Genomic DNA, 20,583 nt, shown 5'->3' with positions numbered 1-20,583 from the left:
CCTTCACATATTGAGAATATCCAAAGCCTGCTTCATTACATCCATGTTGACCTTGAAAATAGAATAAGGACTCCAAATCTCATTGCTAAAAATTCTTAAAAAGCGTATAATCATGTAAAAAAGAAACACTCACATCTTAGATGCTCTCCAGCACCAGCCAACAGCTGGTAGAAGACGTGGAAGGTGCGTTCATCTTTGGCTTGGCGAATGGCCCTGGACTTTTCAAGAAGATCTTAAGACTGAGTTAAGGGCAAACAAAGTTCATTTTACAGCTCATTTTTCAGTCTACGTCAAATCACAGCTGCACAGCTTTTTGTAGAGGCTGATTTAAATGCAATAAAACTAATTTACAAACATTATCATTTGTTTGATATGATTTTTATTTGTAGAATATCTACAGTTCTGGCCCTTACATCAAAGCTAGCATACTAATTATACAATAAATAAGTGTGTTACTAACTGCAGCTATAGTAACCATTTAAAGTCAATTTACATACCTTTACTTCTGCTGAAAAATAAAGACACACACAGAAATTCACCCATTTCAGCCATTTCATTCTTACAGCTGTTTGCAGCATCACTCAATGGAATGATTGTCAGATCAGGATACAGGTTTCGATGTTGGCCCCCACAATGTAACCGGTTACATCAAAGTTGATGCGGATGAATTTGCCCTGTGAAAAAACAAATATTTAAGATGTGCATTTTTTCCATGATGTGCTCACACTGGTCACGCTTTGTAAACCATATCATCGCGTCTTAGCTATTATTATATATGGGCCTAATCATCATTTCTAATAACCCATGTCAACAGTCTTGTTACCATTTTGACATTTTACACGCGTGATATGCAGCACGTGTTTAAACAGCTCTACATAAAAGGAATCTGTCCTTAAAGCATGCATAAATAGCTAACAGACATGCTTGTTTGCAGCAAATGCCCCCAAAATAATTACCTGAAGGAAGGCCTGAACAATTGAATTCCTCTGTGGCTTTTGATTTGTTTGTGTGCTTAAAAGCTTTCTGCTGACTTTAACGCATGCCAGTGAAAATTCAATCAGCTGGCGAGAGGAGCCGATGCAAGACAGACACCCAGCTCTTTTAGACTGCTGAATGTGGATTTTGGTGAGCTTTTATCTAACTTGCCCTTTCCAGATGCAACATGCGGAGTCAAAAAAAATGTAATAAACGTCATTGTAAAGTAATAAATAACTAAAACACAATCAGTAAACGTGTGCATTTCATTGCCAAAATGTAACAAGAATGTAATAAAACATTGTGGTAAAGTTTAAAAGGTCAACAAACACTAAAATACGTTTTTTGAGATTTTAACAGTGTTTGTGTTGCGCATCATAGAAGACAACGTTAGTATCTGGTATTTTTAATTTGGAGCTTTTTCTGTGCCATATTTGTCTTGCATTTTTTACTTATTCATTAGAGAATGTGTTGATTTCTTATGAAAGACTGAAAAACTGTGAGATTGGCGTGAAACATCGATCTAAAGTGTTTGTTTTTGCTTTGTCAGTCTCGGTGTGGCATAAATTCTCTTCTATGTGATTTCTGTGATGCGGAAAACGTGGACAGAATCACAAAATCCAGTCATAAAAATGGAATTTACTGTATAACGTGGAATGTCACTGAATTTTGGAAGAATAAATCAAAAGTAGGTCAGTACATTTAAATCAAAATGTGATAGTGTGACTAGTGTCTGTGCATCTGAAGCAGCAAAAATACTATTTAAATAAGAATCCTGCATGACTCATACAGTTTCATTTATTACACACATACTGAAGTGCATTGCAGTGTTTTCAGCCTCTGCCGCATCAAAATATAAGTACATGACCACATAAACAATCTCTAGAACTGCTCTAGAACTTATTAAAACATTAAGAAATATTTAACAGAAAATTTATTTACTTAAAAAAAAGAATTAAACAAATGTATAAATTTTAATTAAATTATAAATTATAATAAATATTTTTTTTAAATAAAATCATTTAATTACAGATGTTTTTGATTATTAATTTATTGAAAGCATTAAAATGGAATCCAGTAAATTAATGGAAAACAGATTTTGCTAAAAATAAAACTGAAATTATTATTTCTTTTAATTAGACTGCTTTTTGATTAATATTTTTTATTTTAAACATTAAAACAGAAAAACCAGAAAAAAAATTAAATCCAGAAAAATGAAAATGGAAAAAATGGAATTTGGAGAAAAAATAAAATGGATTTCATAGGGCCCTAGTGTAACCCTAGCGTTTTTACAGCCTCCTGTTGCAACCGATCAATAGCTTACATAACCACCACAAAACAAACTACAAAAATGATTAAAGATGTAACAGCATGTTGTTATATATTTTCCTTGCATAGTACAAAAGTAAACAGCTGTGCAATTATTTGTGCATTAATTCAGCACTCCCACAGGATGTGTGTATTTATTCAATGTACAGTGAGCTTACAAAATGTATAATATGTTCATTTTGTTCTGTGCAATAGAGAATTGCAGCTTGCATTTATGGGAAGCGTGGATGTTTTAGACTCAACAAGAGCGAAAATGAAACTGTCTGCATCCAAAGATGCTGTTTGTCTGTCTCCCCTCCGCTCTGCAGCACCACACTCACTTTTGCAGCATTTTTCAAAACTGGTGAGAACTAACCGGTGCTGAAACATGGTTTAAAGACCCTTTAAAGTAAAATTACAGTAGGAGAAACAGAGGTGGAATTATCAGATGTAATAGACCAACTTACAAAGCGTGAAGAGTTATCATTTTTCACTGTCTTGGCATTCCCAAAGGATTCCAGAATAGGGTTTGCCTGCAGGAGCTGACGCTCTAACTCTCCCTGTAATGCAAAAGTCACTGATTAGAATCACTAATTATTAAAATATATGATTAAATAAAGTTTCATACAGGAGTAGATAGAAAATGAAACAACTAAAAAAGCAATAAAATAATGTTTGTGAAACCTTGAAAAGAAACCCAGTGAAAATGTTCTAACAACAATAAAACTGAATGAAAGCGAAGTGAAACATTTTCAATTTTAAAGACATTTGAGTATATATTACCTTAAAATAGTATTCTGCAGATCACCTTGGGTTAGTCTGCATCATTAGCAAGGTCTTTATTAACACACATAAGGTTTGGAGTGGGATGACTAACTCCAAACTCAATGTTCCGTCTCATCTTGACCACAAATACCATTTATTTACAGCATTGTGTTAAGATGGTGTGGCTAACAACGATCAGCTTGCTTCCATAGTACACAGCACAGCCATTTCTCTTCATTTGACCCTCAAACCAGAAGCAGATCATCTGGATAGAGTAAAAATACACTACCCTACCCTACAAACCTAATTAAAGCCTGGGTAGCCATGAGAGGCTTTTTGTGCAAATTCTCACTGGCTGCCTGAAATACAAGCATTGGGGGGTTGGAGAGGAAACTCCTCAAATTAGCAACGACAGACGCCCAAAGCCCCACTGTGCCACATCACAGAGTTAGTCTGCATCACAACTCCCCCAGCAATAAATCTGGGACATCCACCCCTTTACATCCTCTAGTGTTGTCCACGTCCACCTGATAGGAAGTTTAGACAGGTGTCCCATTGTTCTTGCTGTTGTCACGGCACAGAAACACATCACGGCAGAATAGAGAATGACAACTGTGATTTTACACTCTGTTCCCATTACGTAACCCTACGGACAGCAGAATAGTGGATACAGTCCAAGAGGATTTTGTGGTTTAAAGTTTTAACATTTTCATGCTTATGGAAATTTAATATTATAAAAAGCCTATAAATAGCTGCTGAATGGTTTAAACATATCAGCGTGTATCTGAAAAACAAAATGAACTTTTAAAAAGCATTAGTGGTGAAGCTTTATTAGAACAACAAGTTTCGCTTTTAACCAAAATAGGAGATAAATTAACCACTGAGGTGAAATGACAAAATTGCATTAGCAATGACAATTTCCAGCAAAAGAATGGCTGATAAGATTAAGTTAAAAAGGTACTTTCATCATTACAGAAAGTATGCCAAGAACTACTGGCATTTGAGCTGCTTTTTGTAGCAGAGCTCTTTGTAAATGGACATTCCAGAACTTTCCGACTGCATGGATGGAGCAGAGTAACGTGATTTGACAAATGGGAATTCAGCACAGCACCATCATGCAGTATTTTTAAACGCAACACAGTGTAAAGTTTAACAGACATGTGAATAACTTGACATCACCCCCAAAAGTATAGTAAATTTGATCCACAGAGAACAGAAAAGAATAATTAAGAAAGCAGATGTTATATGGCAGAATATGAAGTCATTAGTATAAACAAATAAATAAAAGATGAGGGTAAAATGAACAAAAATGACAGTTTCCTATGTCTAAAGAAATGGTGTGGGAAAGAAAACGGGAAAAAACAAGGGACTACAAGCTACTCACATAAAACAGGATTCCGTTCTGTAATCAAATCATTATCATGGAAACAGAAGTGTTAATGTCACATAGAGGGAAATACACAAACACATGACAGACAAAACACACACAAGCAAGGGGTGATTTAAAAGTGTAACAAAATGTGGTGTGAATATGTGAAAGACACATTCTCAGTTTGCAAGTGAGGCTTTTGCTGGTTTAGAATGTTGCTGGTCTAAATGACACAAATGACCTTTATGTGTGCTGATAAAAACACTTTTTTTTTAACATCAGCTCAGGTTGTACAGGATCAGCTCTTTATTTCCATACAACTATGTTAAATATGAAAATGACATTAAAATACAGTACTACACCCCAGCTATCCAGACAAGTTAAAGGAGAAGTTCACTTCTAGAACACAAAATGTACAGATAATGTACTCACCCCTTTGTCATCCAAGATGTTCATCCCTTTCTTTTTTTTTTCAGTTGTAAAGAAATTATGTTTGAGAAAAACATTTCAGGAATTATCTTCATATTATGGACTTCAATGGTGCCTGTGAGTTTGAACGTCTAAAATACAGTTTAAATGCAGCTTCAAAGAGCTCTAAATGATCCCAGCCGAGGAATAAGAGTCTTATCTAGCGAAATGATCGGTCATTTCTAAAAAAATAAATAAAAATGTATATACTTTTTAACCTCAAATGCTCATCTTGTCTAACTCTGTCATGCACATGTGTTCTCTGTGTAATCCGGGTCAATACAGTTAGGGTATGTCAAAAATCCCATCTCATTTTCTCCTCCAACTTTAAAATCGCCCTACATCGCTGCAAAAGTAACGATCCAGTGTTTACAAAGAGAACATACATAGAAGGTGAAATGCCCTCTACAAAAAAAAAGGTAAAAGGGCGATGTAGGACTTTTAAGTACTTAAACTCATATTCTAACTGTATTGACCCGGATTCTAGACAAGAACAGCTAGGAAGCTAGACAAGACAAGCATTTGAGATTAAAAAGTATTTACATTGTTTTTTTTTTTTTAACCAATCGTTTCGCTAGTAAGACCCTTATTCCAATCCTCAGCTAGGATCTTTCCAATGAAACTGCATTTTGGACGTTCAAACTTGCGGGCATCATAGAAGTCCACTATATGGAGATAATTCCTGAAATGTTCTCCTGAAAAAACAAAATTCCTTTACGACTGAAGAAAGAAAGACATGAACATCTTGAATGACAACGAAGTGAGTACATTATCTGTAAATTTGTGTTCTGGAAGAGAACTTCTCCTTAAATCTCTAATATGTATTATCCAGCACTAAAGATGCCGAAAATAACCCTACATATGCATACATTCAAAACCATTTAGCTTGACAAAATGTGTACAAATAGTTCCAAAGTAAACCATTCAAACCCCTTAAAGCAAAGCATTTACTTCTATCAAAAATATCCCAGAGTGCTAAAAAATTCCCCTTGGATTGACTACATTCCATTGGTGTTTATACAGCAGGTTAGTTTTGCATGCACAAGCAGAGCAGGTATAAAAAGCGTAAAGGGAACTTGCCTGGAGTTTGACTGCTTTAGGTGATTCTGGCTGTTTGTATATAATAAACAAATGTAATATGTTAGAAGGCATCAGGGCCACATTCTCCAAGTGTCTTAGACCACGGGACAGACCTAAGCCTTAGTATGTTGCATATATTTGGCCATGCGAATACATTAAGGCCAACGGCAGCAGCATGTAAAACTCTTCTGCATGCTTTCATATAGTTTCGAAGATAGCACATTATCATAAATAAAACTGCACAAGGATGAAAAACTACAGGCCAGCACTGCAGCCACTAAGATGTTTTCTGAGTATAGGCCCACGTGTAGCACTTAAACACACGGTTAAGAGCCAGCAGTTATTGCTACATGATCATCTAGAACTTTATCAGTACATTAGAATCTACACACAACACTATCAATGACATACAAGTGCATGTTATCCACTGATGTATGTTAATTTGGTTAAAATTACTCTAATAGCAAAAGCACCCTGATGTCATTGTAACTAGGTAAAACACTGCATATGAAACACTACAAATTAAAGAGTGCATTATGAGAGCATCTGCTATATATGTAGTATAGACAGGTCATAACAACTTTGACTATTTGTCTAAGAACCGATTTGTAAATCCCACAAAAAGATGCTAAAAAGCACCCACACTACAGCAATAGATGATTAGACATATGTCTTTGCCCACTGCATTGCATCACACTCTTTTTGTGTGTGTTTTTAAGATGGCACGTCAATAGACTACATCCACATCCTTCCCTCCACACTTATATCTTTGGTGGAATTCAACAAGAACGTCAAAATGAACGATTCAGCGCATGGCTGAGAGAAATGGAACTTACTGGAATGTTGTGGTCCTTCCTTCCTTTGTGAGATGATGCAACATGAGCCAGGTACTGGATGACTTTTTTGGTGTTTTCTGTCTTTCCAGCACCTGATTCTCCTCTGGAAGAGAAAATTCCAATTAAAAGCCAACATAAAAATGTCATTAGAATAATAAAATACCCAAATAAATTAAAAACACAATAGACTAGGTAGATATTCATGCACATTTGCATTCCACAAGCTAAATTAAGCATCAGGCTGCATCCTGAAATCACAGGTCTGCTAGCTCTGCACTGTTTGTTTTTTCAGCTGCAGTTCCTTTCAGCAGCTAGGAGTCTGATTGAGAAGAATCTGGTCTGAAGTGCTGGTGCATTACACAATGGGCTTTATTAAGTGAAGATGAAAAGTCTTATATAATATTATTGACATGCATAATATGTTTTAATGACTTTCTAACACGATGACATGGATGTGAGAAATACTGTTCTTCACAAGTCTGATTCAAAAATTCTTCTCCCCAATCCGCCCATAAATGGAAAAGAAAAATCTTTAGAAAGACACAGCCAAACTTTTTCCACAAAGGCCTGTGAAGTCATTCACTTAATACTGGCTTCAATCAATGAAATACAACAGCAAAATCTCATGCAAATGTGTAAACCACACAAAAACTGTCATATATATATATATATATAAATGTAAGATCATTACGACAAAATACATAGGTATACACTACCACTCAAAAGATTTTTTACGTTTTTTTTAATTAGTCTCTTCGGCTCACCAAGCCTGCATTTATTTGATCTAAAGTACAGTGAAAACAAATTTTGAAATATTTTTACTGTTTAAAATAACCGTTTTCTTTTTAAGGGCAATTCCTGCGTTATGGATGTGACATACAAATGCTTACCAATATACTGAACGCTAAACGCTTGTTGACAAACATCAAAAAAATATCAGTCTATGCACAAGTTTTCTATGTTAAAAAAGGGAAATAATCATATGGACGACAAAAAAGGACACCGTTTTTGAAAGACTACATACTTTGTAGGATTTCTGTGCATTAAAATGCACAAACCAGACACAATAATACCACAAATAGAGAAGCGATGGCTCTTCACAGAACATATAACTGTTACTTTATTTTAATTTTGATGTGTCTATTTATGAGATATATGTACTGTTATGGATCTGACAAGTCTGAAAATAGCACTTACCCGACTATAGAAAATAATGCACTTAAAAAAAAAAAATGCTTTAAAAACTTTTACTCAACTGTTATAAATATTGATAATATTGATATAATAATAATAATAATAATAATAATACTTAAAATGTTTCTTGAACAGCGAATCAGCTTATTAGAATAAATCACATTTTATAATATATTTCAAATAGAAAACCATTATTTTAAATAGTAAACATATTTCAAAACTTGACTTTTTTTGCTGTACTTTGGATAAATAAATGCAGCCTTGGTGAGCAGAACAGTTTTTAAAAAAACACCAAAAATCTTACTGTTCAAAAACTTTTGACTGGTACTGAATAAATATGCGTGCATATACATACACGCACACACACCCATACATACACATATACACATATTCAAATACAAATATCACCGAACTGTAAACAGGTTTATCATTTTATAATTTCATTTATCATCACTGAAAAAAGCATTCTAATCATTGTTACTTATGTATCAACAATAAAACATTTAATGTAAGAACTGTAAGAGCATTTTAAGAGAACTTACGAACAGCTCACAATAAAAATCTCTCAAAGTTAAGAGCCTTAAAAGCACCTCAGCTACAGCAATAAATGATCTTTGCCAAATGCACTGCATCCCACTGAATATTGAGCTTAAGATGTCATGTAAACAGTTCTAAATCTTCTAAAAGCACCTCTCAAAACTCCCACATTTTCTTCTATTATGAAAAAAAAATAATAATCCTTATGATGCTCGAAGACCTACTAGTACTATACTAGAAGATTCTGTAAAACACTAAAAGGCTCTCATGCCCCAAAAAGGATTAAAAAAGCACAATAAAAGTAGTCTGTATAACTTCTAAAGTCATAAATTGTCACTATTCATTTATATTGCACATAAAAGGAGAGAACTTGGAGAGAAATGAATTCTTTTGAGTTTCAAAACAGAATTCTGGCTAAATTAGTTCTTTAGGAGCTCTTCAGTTTGTCTGCTTTTTGCCTGTTAAAACTGTTGAATGTGAGATTCCTTAATCCTGCATTCTAGCAACATGGACGTACAGCTTCATGGACATCATGCCTTCACAGTGGGTGTGCAGAATGGCATGTGCTGCAATGGTATCGATAGGTCAGAAGGGGTCGACTTTGAGAGAGGATGTTAAAACCCATTCTTATAGCCTCTTACAGTTCCACAAAGACATGAGAGAGACTGCTTACTTATTTCCAACGTGCAAAGACAATAATTCAGGGCTTAATGCATCAAAAGGTCAAAATTTCTGTGGATGAATTCTCATAGGCTGACTAGAAATATGTGCAGCGGGTCACTCTGACTCACACTGAGAGATCCTCTACATGCCGAACAGCTGTGGCTACTGATATTTAATACTGCACTGATACATGACTCATGTTTTCAGGCATAGCTGTACATGCACAATTCCAAAAAAGCCGATTCCTGGGCAGCCCTGGAGACGTGACATCACTTCCATCAGCTCTGACTGATTGACGTAACCTGTAACTGCTGAATAGTGATGACCTAATGGTTACTCACGTGCAAAGAATCGATTGGTCCTCACGATCTGCAAAAAGAAAGACAAGAGAAGAAACATGGGTCAGCATTTTCAGTAAAGTTCATTTGAGCCTTTAATTAAAATCAATCCACTTTGAGATTTAAAATAACCTAAAACAGCAAAAGACAAACATTTCACCACAAAGACCACAGAATACATACACTGATGCAATCTTGCAAAAGAAACTAAAAACCTATTTTATGGTCTATTTCTTCCCTATTATTATTATTAAAAAAATCTGCTGTCATATTTGTATATACTCTGCACACAACACTGCATATTATGACTATTCTGCCTTGTCAACAGACGGAAAATTTTAGTGAAAGAAAACAGTACAGAGGAAGACGGCTCAGTTAAAATGGAAATGAGTGCCAACTAAAAACGCTGTGTTGGCCTAAAACGCAAGCCAGAAAACAGCTGTAAAACTCATTATGTCACATCTCGTCTATATTCAAAGTAGGTTTCTCACCCATCTGTAAATCTCACTTCATAAACAGGTTGGTCTTTCACAAAACGGAATGTTTTCGTAACTTCAAAAGTGAAGGGTTTATAGGAACATTATAAAGCAAGCAAAACCATTTCAAGTGATGATAAACCTCTGCAAGAGGAAGATAGAGGACATCATGTGACTGCTTATTTGAGGATGGGCTTTAAAAAAAAAAAAAAAAGCAGGTATTATATTACCTATATAATATGAATTGCCATTTTACTGATACTGATGTTTCTGTGCCCTACTTATGCATTTCATTTCCCAGTTAAATGGCAACTCAGGTACAGTTGAGGTCAAAAGTTTACATACACCTTGCAGAATCTGCAAAATATGAAGTATTTTACCAAAATAAGAGGGATCATACAAAATGTATGTTACGTTTTATTTACTACTGACCTGAATATGATATTATTATTATTATTATAAGAAGTTGAATTTAGAAAAATGACCCTGCTCAAAACTTGATTCTTAATACTGTGTTGTTACCTGAATGATACACAGCTGTGTTTTCTTTTTTTAGTGATAGTTGTTCATTAGTCCCTTGTTTGTCCCGAGCAGTTAAACTGCCCACTGTTCTTCAATGCTGTTTTTCAGCATTTTTGTGTATTTGAACCCTTTCCAACAATGATTGTATGATTTTAAAATCCATCTTTTCACACTAAGGGCAGCTGAAGGACTCATATGCAACTATTACAGAAGGTTCAAACGCTCACTAATGCTCCAGAAGGAAACATGATGCATTATGAGCCGGGGGTAGGTAAATTTTACTTCTTTTTGTCTTCCGGGAAACATTTAATTATCTTCTGTAACTTATGAAGGGCAGTACTAAGTGAAAAAAAAAAAAAGAAAAAAAAAAAAAAAAAAAAAAAAAAAAAAAAAAGGTATTTAGGCAAAATGAGAGAAAAATGTACACATCTTCATTCTGTTCAAAAGTTTACACCCCCATCCCCCAGCTCTTAATGCATCATTTTTCCTTCTGGAGCATTAGTGAGTGTTTGAACCTTCTGTAATGGTTGCATCTGAGTTCCTCAGTTGTTCTCAGTGTGAAAAGATGGATTTCAAAACCATACAGTCATTGTTGAAAAGGGTTCAAATACACAAAAATGCTGAAAAACCTAATAATTTGTGGGACCTGAAGGATATTTTTGGAGAACAGTGGGCAGTTTAACTGTTCAGGACAAACAAGGGACTCATGAACAACTATCACTAAACAAAAAAAAAAAAAAAAAAAAAAAAAAAGTCTGTGGATCATTCAGGCAACAACACAGCATTAAGAGTCAAGTGTATGTAAACTTTTGAACAGGATCATTTTTATAAATTCAACTATTATTTTCTCTTGTGGACTATGTAAAATAGGTGAAATATCTTATTCAGTACTAAATAAAAAAAATAACATGCATTTTGGTAAAATAATTAACATTTAGCAGGTTCTGCAAGGTGTATGTAAACTTTTGACCTCAACCGTAGATACTAGGGATGCTCCAATCCGCCCTTTTTTCACCTCCAATACCGATTGCGATAGGGTTCGGTATTGGCCGATACCGATATCGATCCGATACCAGTGATGTTTTTGTTTTTTGAAGGCTGAATGAATGACTGACTGCCACAGTGGAGAGAAGAGTTTGTGTTAACATAAATGTAAAGACTTAAATATTCATATGTACCTCACATTAAGCCATGGTATGGCTTCAGAAGACTCTGAATATATTGCATGAAAACATTATTGTGCTTTATAATGCTTTTATTCGGCTTGACGGTAACCGAATAATAGGTACAATATCGGATTTGGATCGGCCCTCTCTGACGATACCCGATCCAACAAAGAATGGCAGTATCGGAGGCGATACCCGATATGAGTATCGAACTGGCGAGATACTTGCATGAACATTACTCTATGCACAAGAAAGCCATAAAAGCCTCTAACCTGCTTTTAATGCACTGATCTCTATAACATCAGCTCACTTTAATCAAACCATGATGAATGTGCACTGTAGATAATTGGATTTGAGTATTAAGAGACAAGGACCAATACTGGCCACAGGGTCAGGACACGCTGGCTCAGGTCATGCCCAGAGACAGAACAATCTGAAAAGACACAGATCAGCAGATTCAATGTACTACTTAATGTCCTGCAGCCTCCTCCTCATACAGGACATCTGATTCAATAAGCTCATAAAGTAAACGACTTCCTCCGCATTGTACAGCATTGTACATTTGTATTGTATTACAGCATAACTCCCTGCATCCTCTTCCAAAGGGTTGTGATTCACTCAAATACATTTTCTGCAAACCAGGGGTGAACAAACATACACCCACCCTGGGAGCTCTTCCAAGCGATCATTTGGGTGGTGTCTCAGTTCCCGAATCTGTAGCTGCAGAATGTTGCTAATGATGTAGATAAATAACTTCATGTCACTGTTAAACTGTTGCTCCTGCAGTATCAGATAGCTGCTGAGAACAGGCCATCCTTAAAACGCCAGGCATTTGTGTGTGTCTGGTGAAACCAAGAAGCACAAGATAAGATAAACCTGGCTGACCCGACCCAAAAATGGTGGTCACAAATGTCTTTTCAGTAGCAAGTTCTATGAAAAGTTTTTTTTTTTTGTTATAAAGTATGACATTTTGACATGCAACTCATTCTGTTTGTGCTACAGATAATATGACTAAGAATATGAATAATTCCTCCATTCTTGCCAGCCAAAACCACCCAAAAAAAAAAAAAAATCTACTTTAGGTCAAGATTTATGAGTATTTCTTCTTGTACCTGCAGTGCAAAAATGCATATTCACACTGCGCAAAATTCAACGACCAAAGAAAATAAAGCTGCTTTTATTTCACATTGTACTGGGAGCTTTGTTAGCTTTGTTGGATGTCCCTCAGTGTGAAGAGATAGCAGGAAATCGATCCAAGACCTTTATTAAAATAAAACACCAGCTGTGCTTTTTAAGTGCTGCTCGTAGACTGATCACTCAGAATTATGATTGTTTTATACATAATTTAGCACCCTTAGAGGACTTATGGAGAAGATTCGTCAACTCCTAAAAAGTGGTGAGGTCATTTAAAACGCCACGACTAATTTGCTTCATTCTTTTTAGGCATGGAAAGGGGTCTGTTCTGCAGTCCTCTAATGAGACACAGAGGTATCTGACTAAGTCCACCTATGGGAACAGAGGATGCCTGAAGATAAAATAGTGCTGACTGCTTTCCTGTTCTGGCAGCAGGAGGTCAGGGCTGTCTGGGATGAAGAGGATCTACAGCTGGGTACATCCTCAGTACGGGGTTTCCTCCACCTGGACTTGGTTTGCTCACAAATACGTAACAGAATATGGAAGAGAATGATAATTCCATAAAAGGAAATGTGTAACAACTATTAGAACATCTTTTGTTTAAAAGCCAGATTGCAGAAAACACAAGGAGTCAATAACATGTCCTCATGCATGAATCAACAGGAACTGAATGTTGGATTGACATTGTCATAAGCAAAACTATGAAGCCATGTTCAAATACAGTGTTTTAGATAAAAGGTTCAAGGCTCATGTTACAAGAACTGGAAGCAGTTCCAGGGTGGAGATGCTTCCTTTTGTGTGGCATACATCAACCTCTGTGAACATTCATGACACTATCTGTCTCAGATACGGAGACACCGATATGGCAGCCAAGGATTCTGAAGAATGGCCTCTCCTATCAGCACAGCTGCAGAAAAGGGAAGCATATAATCAAGTGAAGAGAGGGCTCTTGACTTCTTTTCACTGCGTCCTTTGTCAAGGCCTTAGCAACTCTTCTCTGTATAACGAACAGCTGATTACAGAGATTCCAGCATAATTCAGGCACAGTTGTAAGAATGCGTGGTAATAATTAAAATCAAATGGAGACTCCAAACAAGCATTCAAAGATAACTCACAACCTGTTATCTTTGTAATATGACAAGGCTTGGTCTACAGATCATAACTCAAGTTTCATTTAATTCGTTCACTGATTAATTCCAAGCCTGATCTGAACTGGAAAAAGCATGGTGTATGATTCCAGTGTGATTAAACATTTCCAACTCAAATAAATAAAATTCTTTATCTTCTTCTTCTTCAAAAAAAGGCATATTTCAGCATTGCATTCTGTACATTTACATTCATCTGTACCCATTCAATGTCTCAGGCGCAACTTATATATTTTTACCTCCAATACATCAGTTTGATACTGTAATCGTGAATACAAACAGCAAAGTGCTGTTTAATGTAAATGATCTGTTGCTGGTTTGAGTGATGCAGAGGTGCAAACTCAGACAAACAGTTTTGTGTGAAGAAAATGTGTCTTTTTGTTAATTACTGAGTAAACGCCGACTTTTGGCTGCACTAGCTGTCTGTTTCATGTGTGAAAAATATATTTATTTTTGGAAATGATCAATTTTAAATTTTATAAAACAAAAAGGGGCAACAGTCTGGAGCCACAAATACTTATCCAAACATGGAAATTACCAAAATCAAATTCCAAACTTTTTCCATACTGCGTAGAAACCCTGCCGAACAAAAATAGTCTTTGATTTGACTAACAGCTTTTGAATAACCACCCGTCTCAACAAAATGATCATCATGAATACTAGACAGATAGACCGATAGACAGACAGAGAGATAGATGGATTTTTGTCATTCAGATCAAAAAGTTTGGGGGTATGTAAGGAATTTTTTTAAATATTTTAATTTAGCAAGGATGCAGGAAATTTATAAAAAGTGAGTATGTATGAAATTTAATGAGTGTAAAGAACTTTCTATTAATTTTCAACATACTAATAAATAAAACAGCATATTGGAATGATTACTGAACATTCATGTGACCCTGAAGACTGGAGTAATGATGCTGTTATAGCTGTTATAGATTCTATAATATATACATATCTATTAGGGCCCTCTGAAATCAGTTTTATTTTTCCCCAATTTTTTTCTTTTTTTTTAATAGATAACATTTTTTTCCATTTTATTTTTTCTTTACTCCTTTTTATTGGCTAATTTAAATATTATTAAATCAAAAGCATGTATAATTAATTAAAATTAACTTATAAAATTTTATATCAATTTATTAAAAGAAAAACAAAAATGACATGTTTAAGGCCCTATGATTTTTTTTCTATTTTTTCCCACCATACGTTTTATTGTTACCAAATTCTTTGTTTTAGCACGTTTAATTATTTGAATGCATAAAAAAAAAAAAATAATTTATTAAACTTTATTCTTAAAATACCTTTTGAAATGTTTTTTCCCCCTCTGAAATTCTGTGTTGAGCATTTACATATTTCTGTTCTGTTACATATTTCATTTACATATTTCATATTCATTTTTATCAAATGAAAGCATAAAACATTAATTTCATTTACCTTTTAATTACTGAAAATTAAACAAACTTTGTTTTGTTTTTTTAAATTAAAACATGGAAGAAATGTTGTGTGATTATTCCTTAAAAAATAAGTGTTAATAATTTTAGTAGTAGTAGTAGTAGTAGTAGTAGTAGTAGTAGTAGTAGTAGTAGTAGTAGTAGTAGTAGTATGTACATTCTACTGAACAATATTTATATATTTCTGGCACAATTTCTTCAACTTAAACTGAACTTTTATTTTGGCGGGTTGCTGTGAATACTTTCACATTTCTGTATGTATATAATGAGACGACAGACACTGAAATTACCACAAGCGTCACGCATGCTATAGTACGTGTGTAGTAAATGCCAAAATCATATTTAAATAGTAATTTTGCAGCTTAATATTCACAGACACTAGTCCATATTGCAATTTTTTTTTAAGTGTTATGGCCTACTTTTGATTAATAAATTTAAACTTCCGTGACATTCCGCGTTATACAGTAAATTCCGTTTTTTTGACTGGATTCCGCGAATCCGTCCACGTTTTCCACTTTGCGGAAATCATGGGGCGTTAATCTATAGACAAGGCCAACAATTTTCAGCTTGTCTCTTGTTAATATCAGGGTAGTCTGGCAGTCTGGAGGACCGCTGCGAGCTTCAACTCCAAGTTCTCACTCCGCACCCCTCAGCTGGCCCACCCTACCCCACCCCCTTCTACTGGATTAACCTACGACAGGACACATTCCTCACATACCAAACCACATCGCTGCCAGACACCAGAGAGAGGAGGGTGGATGCAGACACAAAGGAAAAAGCTTCCAACGCTAGGGCCACAGTCCCTTTCACCTCAGTAACATGGGATGCACAAACATTCATTACAGTTTCTTATGTGCATGTGCCAAGGCTAGTAAAACTCTGTGCTGCTAGACTCAAAACACATACAGCTCCTCACTTTGCAATGGTTTCTAACAAATACAGTTTATTGCTAAAAATCATGGCTGCACTGAAATGTGGCACTGTTTTTGGAAACTACACAAAGTATGGAAAATTTATCATGCACAGAACTGAACACATCTTAAAACGGACCAATTGCAGTAGATACAACAAAAGGCGTTCGTTTTTGTTTAAGCAGGAATGAGTTTAACACATCAGACACAAGTTCTGATGCTGAGATTTGATCCATTAAAATAACAAAAAGAGGGAGCTGTGCCTCCTATTAAACCATAAACAACATCTACCACAGCTGAAATAAATGACTGTAATACTGAATGCCAAAAGGGCTGCCAATAATTTCATCTGGAGCAGCATAAGGGTAGGAAAATATTTTAATAATGCATCAATTTATAATACATGGTGGTGATGGTTCTAAATTTGAATTTGCAATGAGTCCATGTTTACATACTGATCAGACAATCAAGTCTGTTTCACCCCTAATGGTGATGCAGAAAGCCAGTGAAGTGCAAAGTAAACAAAGCCTGTCAGAATGACTTCTCAGGAAGATGATACAATACTGACCGATAACAGACAGAAGGTCTGGCACTCTAGCCCTGAATGGCTAAAAAGTGTATCTGGCCTAATGCAAGGAAAAGTTTTCTTATAATAAACAACCTATCATTGACTAGGGGTGGGCAATATGAAAAAAAAGAAGAAAAAAGAAACCTCATTATTGTAATCTCATGTTATGTTACTGTTCTTAACTGCAGCATAGATGCATACCACACCAATGGTGGTCAACGGTACAATTCGTTTTTTAATGCTTCTAGTAAAAATGTCTCTTCTAATGCACAAAAGAAGTAATCGTGACCAACGTTTTCACTTTTCACGTCACGCATATACATCTTGGAAGCCCTGAAGGTGAGTAAATATTCTAAAAATTACAATTTTGGGTAAACTATTTTGACATAGAAAGATTATGGCATATGCATTTATTCTCAAATGTACATTGTATAGGTCAAAATTAACAATTTTTCTTGGATATTAAGTAAAGATCATGTTCCATGAAGATATTTTGTACATTTCCTACCGTAAATATATAAAAACTTAATTTTTTGATTAATAATATAGTTGATTTGGACAACTTTAAAGGCAATTTTTTTTTTTGCACCCGCAGATTCCAGATTTTCAAATAGTAATCACGACCAAATATTGTCTTATCCTAACAAGCCATACATCTTATTAATTCAGCTTTCAGATGATGTATAAATCTCAATTTTAAAAAAATTGACCCTTATGCCTTTTTGTGGTTCAGGGTCACAAATATCATTTTAGACAGAAAACAATTAGCTTATTACCACTATGGAAAAGAATGAGACACAATAAGAAGCAAATGACAATGGCAAAAGTACACAGATAAGACTCATGAGCTCACAGACATTAAAATATTCATGCCTGAGTGAATCATTCGTATGAACTGCAGTGCAAAACCACCAAGCAACAAGAGGGCAACGACAAGCATCCACCAAAGAATAACCATCCCATCTGCTGCAACTGCTGTCGGCAGGAATTTAGCATGTAGCTGTTTGAAGTGACGAGCCCGTCAGTCACACACTGAGAAATATGACTCACTAGCTACTCAGTGAGCCGAGCCAGATATGGCCTGATCAGAGGTGAGACAAACTACTGGAGACTGAAGCTCTATTGCACAGAACACCATCATGTTTGCATGTCATTCATCCTTATCAAATTACAAACCAAACATCTAGAGACCTTCAGACTACACATACTCTCATAAGAAAAAAACTGCACAATCGTATGTCCTAAATATATTCCCACTATGAGGATACATTACAATCTACAAGAGGATTAATTCAGAGACAGGAGATAAAAAAAATGTTTTGCTGGAATTAAATAATAAAGTGTATCATGGTATCAGCTGATGTTTACCAAGCTAAGAATATATCATCTGCTTTGTCAGAGGCTCAGCTCACAGAGGCATTCTGGGATACTGTAGCCATGTAGTGTAGGAGGGCAGTTGTTTCCTGATCCTGTTGTTTTCAATGGGTGTGTTGGGCAATGTGGGCAGCCGTCCTCAGACTACTGCAAAAACAAACACCTCAAAGGTCATGGCTGTCTGACACAAACAACGCTGATAAACCCTGGAGCTTCATGCTATGTGGATATACAAACAAAATAAAAACTTAACTTAATCATTATTTATAAATGATAAAACTCAAAATTGCAAGAAATAAACTCAGATTTGTGAATTCTGACTTTTTTTCTTGCAAATGCGAGTTTATACCATGAAACTCCGACTTTTTTTCAGAATTGTGAGATAAAAACTCCAATAAAGTCTAATTTTGAGGAGAAACAGACTGATATGTTCTCAGAATCTCGAGCTGATATCCCACAATTCTGACTTAACTCACAACTGCATGCTACAAAGTCAGAATTGTTGGATATATACACTCACAAGAGTCTGAACTGTGAGTTTGACTTTTTCTCAGAATTGTGAGCTTATTTCTTAGATTTGCAAGTTTATTTCTCAGATTTGCAAGTTTACTTTATAACTCGCAAAAACAATTTTGAGAAAAAGGTCAGAATTGCAAGTTTATATCACGCAATTCTGATGTAATTTCTCAAAATTGCGAGACATAAACTTGCAATTCCGACATTTTTTCCTCAGAATTGTGAGATAAGTCGCAATTACTTTTTTAAAACTTTTTTTTATTCAGTGGCGGAAACGGGCTTCCATACCAAACAAAAAATAATCAAGTGAATAAAAAAAAAAAAAAAAAAAAAAAAAAACAGAACTCAAAACAACTTCAAAACTATTTTCTTCCTGTTTTATTAATTGCTTCTCAGAATTCACTTTTTTTTTGGCACTTTGATAAAGTTAGTGATTTTAGCACAAAGTAAGTCCAAAATTGTCAGGTCCATTACTGTATTATTGTACAGTCCAAAATTTACAACACCAAGTCCAGAAACTTGCAGACTTATAATATGTTTTTAGAGTGCAATCTGATAATAACTAAATTGGTAATAATTATTTATAATCTACAACATTACTCAGTTATCCTGTCTAAGACATGCTGAAAAAAGCACACCTGATTTAAAACGGGTATGAAAATGTTTTTGAGCTCCCTTTGGAATGTCTTTGAAATATAGTCTCTAGTCACTATAATCTACACAAGATCTTTATGTTCCAGTGGGCTCAGATCAGATGAGATCTCTCTGCAACAACCTGGACCGAGTTCAAAAGGACAAAGTCATGAAACACATTACCGCTCATTACACAAGTATTGGTAACAGGTGGGTCAAAAAACACCACAGAACAGTAACTATCTTAAGCACACAACAACCTATTCCGTCCCATTCCATGCCTAACTGATAAGTTAGGGGGCTCGACATCTCTTAGCATAATTGAAATTTAAGTGTGCCTCCGCACTGGGTAAATGTGGTTGTGAGATTGCCATTTTAAAGGTTGTAATTATATGTTTCAGACATAACTTTCCAGTCAGTAACCGTGCTTAGATTTCATAGCTTCCATATGCCTTGAATAGAGACGGGTGCCACTGACATTCCTGCGCTGCAGTGGCTATACCGACTGGGCCTTTTCCAAAAATGTTACTGTTGAAGTGAAGATCAGCACTTCCAGAGTTCTTCAAGTTGTTATAATTAGCCCTTTGTAACCAAGTGCAGTCAACAGCCAGAAAGGGGGATTATGGCTGGTTTCTGGCAGACTAATCAAAGTCAGATGTGAATGGATGTGTGGTTGTGCAAGTCAGTGTGTCCAGAGGCGCTATAAAATTTACCTCTGTATGAGCTAAGTCTCATTTAACCTTTAAAGCTGCATGTTAAACAAATACCTCCTTTAATAGGGCAATACATTCAACCACAGAGCATTAAATTATATGACCAATTAAGTTTGTTACTTCATAAGCAAACAAACTTTGAACTGATCTCTTTTCTCTTGGTGTCTATAGAGTGGATAGCATGAAGCAACACAATGTTGCTTCTTATGCACAAGTATCATTAAACAAGCACCATCTTTGTGTATCTAAATTCTTTGGTAATAGTTGACTAATGCAAGTTTTTCAAAGGGCAATGTAAGAGCGGATAACTAGTAATGAGAGTTACTTTACACAATATTTACTCAATTCTCAAACACATCCATTGCCAACCTGCTTTGGACTGATATCAGGAGACACTGATAAATGTTGGCCATTTTAATGACCGCTATAACAAAAATGAATCAG

The 20,583-nt window shown here is 35.3% G+C and overlaps 1 protein-coding gene across 2 annotated transcripts in view; it reads right to left on the bottom strand.

Moving 5' to 3' along the window:
* Window positions 1–20,583, bottom strand: part of myh10 (myosin, heavy chain 10, non-muscle) — a 63,999-nt gene that overhangs the window by 30,638 nt on the left and 12,778 nt on the right. The window contains exons 4-10 of one of the 2 annotated variants that reach the window (XM_051112687.1): window positions 9,537–9,564; window positions 6,802–6,904; window positions 5,966–5,995; window positions 4,433–4,450; window positions 2,751–2,843; window positions 611–674; window positions 134–232 (exon numbers count right to left, since the gene is read on the bottom strand). In XM_051112687.1, the coding sequence (XP_050968644.1) occupies window positions 134–232; window positions 611–674; window positions 2,751–2,843; window positions 4,433–4,450; window positions 5,966–5,995; window positions 6,802–6,904; window positions 9,537–9,564 (435 nt within the window). The remainder of the gene's footprint in view (window positions 1–133; window positions 233–610; window positions 675–2,750; window positions 2,844–4,432; window positions 4,451–5,965; window positions 5,996–6,801; window positions 6,905–9,536; window positions 9,565–20,583) is intronic. The other variant, XM_051112688.1, reaches the window with a different exon arrangement.

This window comes from Labeo rohita, chromosome 6 (assembly GCF_022985175.1).
Source record: "Labeo rohita strain BAU-BD-2019 chromosome 6, IGBB_LRoh.1.0, whole genome shotgun sequence".
NCBI classification, from domain to species: Eukaryota; Metazoa; Chordata; class Actinopteri; order Cypriniformes; family Cyprinidae; genus Labeo; species Labeo rohita.
Note: the sequence above shows the minus strand (reverse complement) of the source record. Positions and strands in the feature narration are given on the sequence as shown.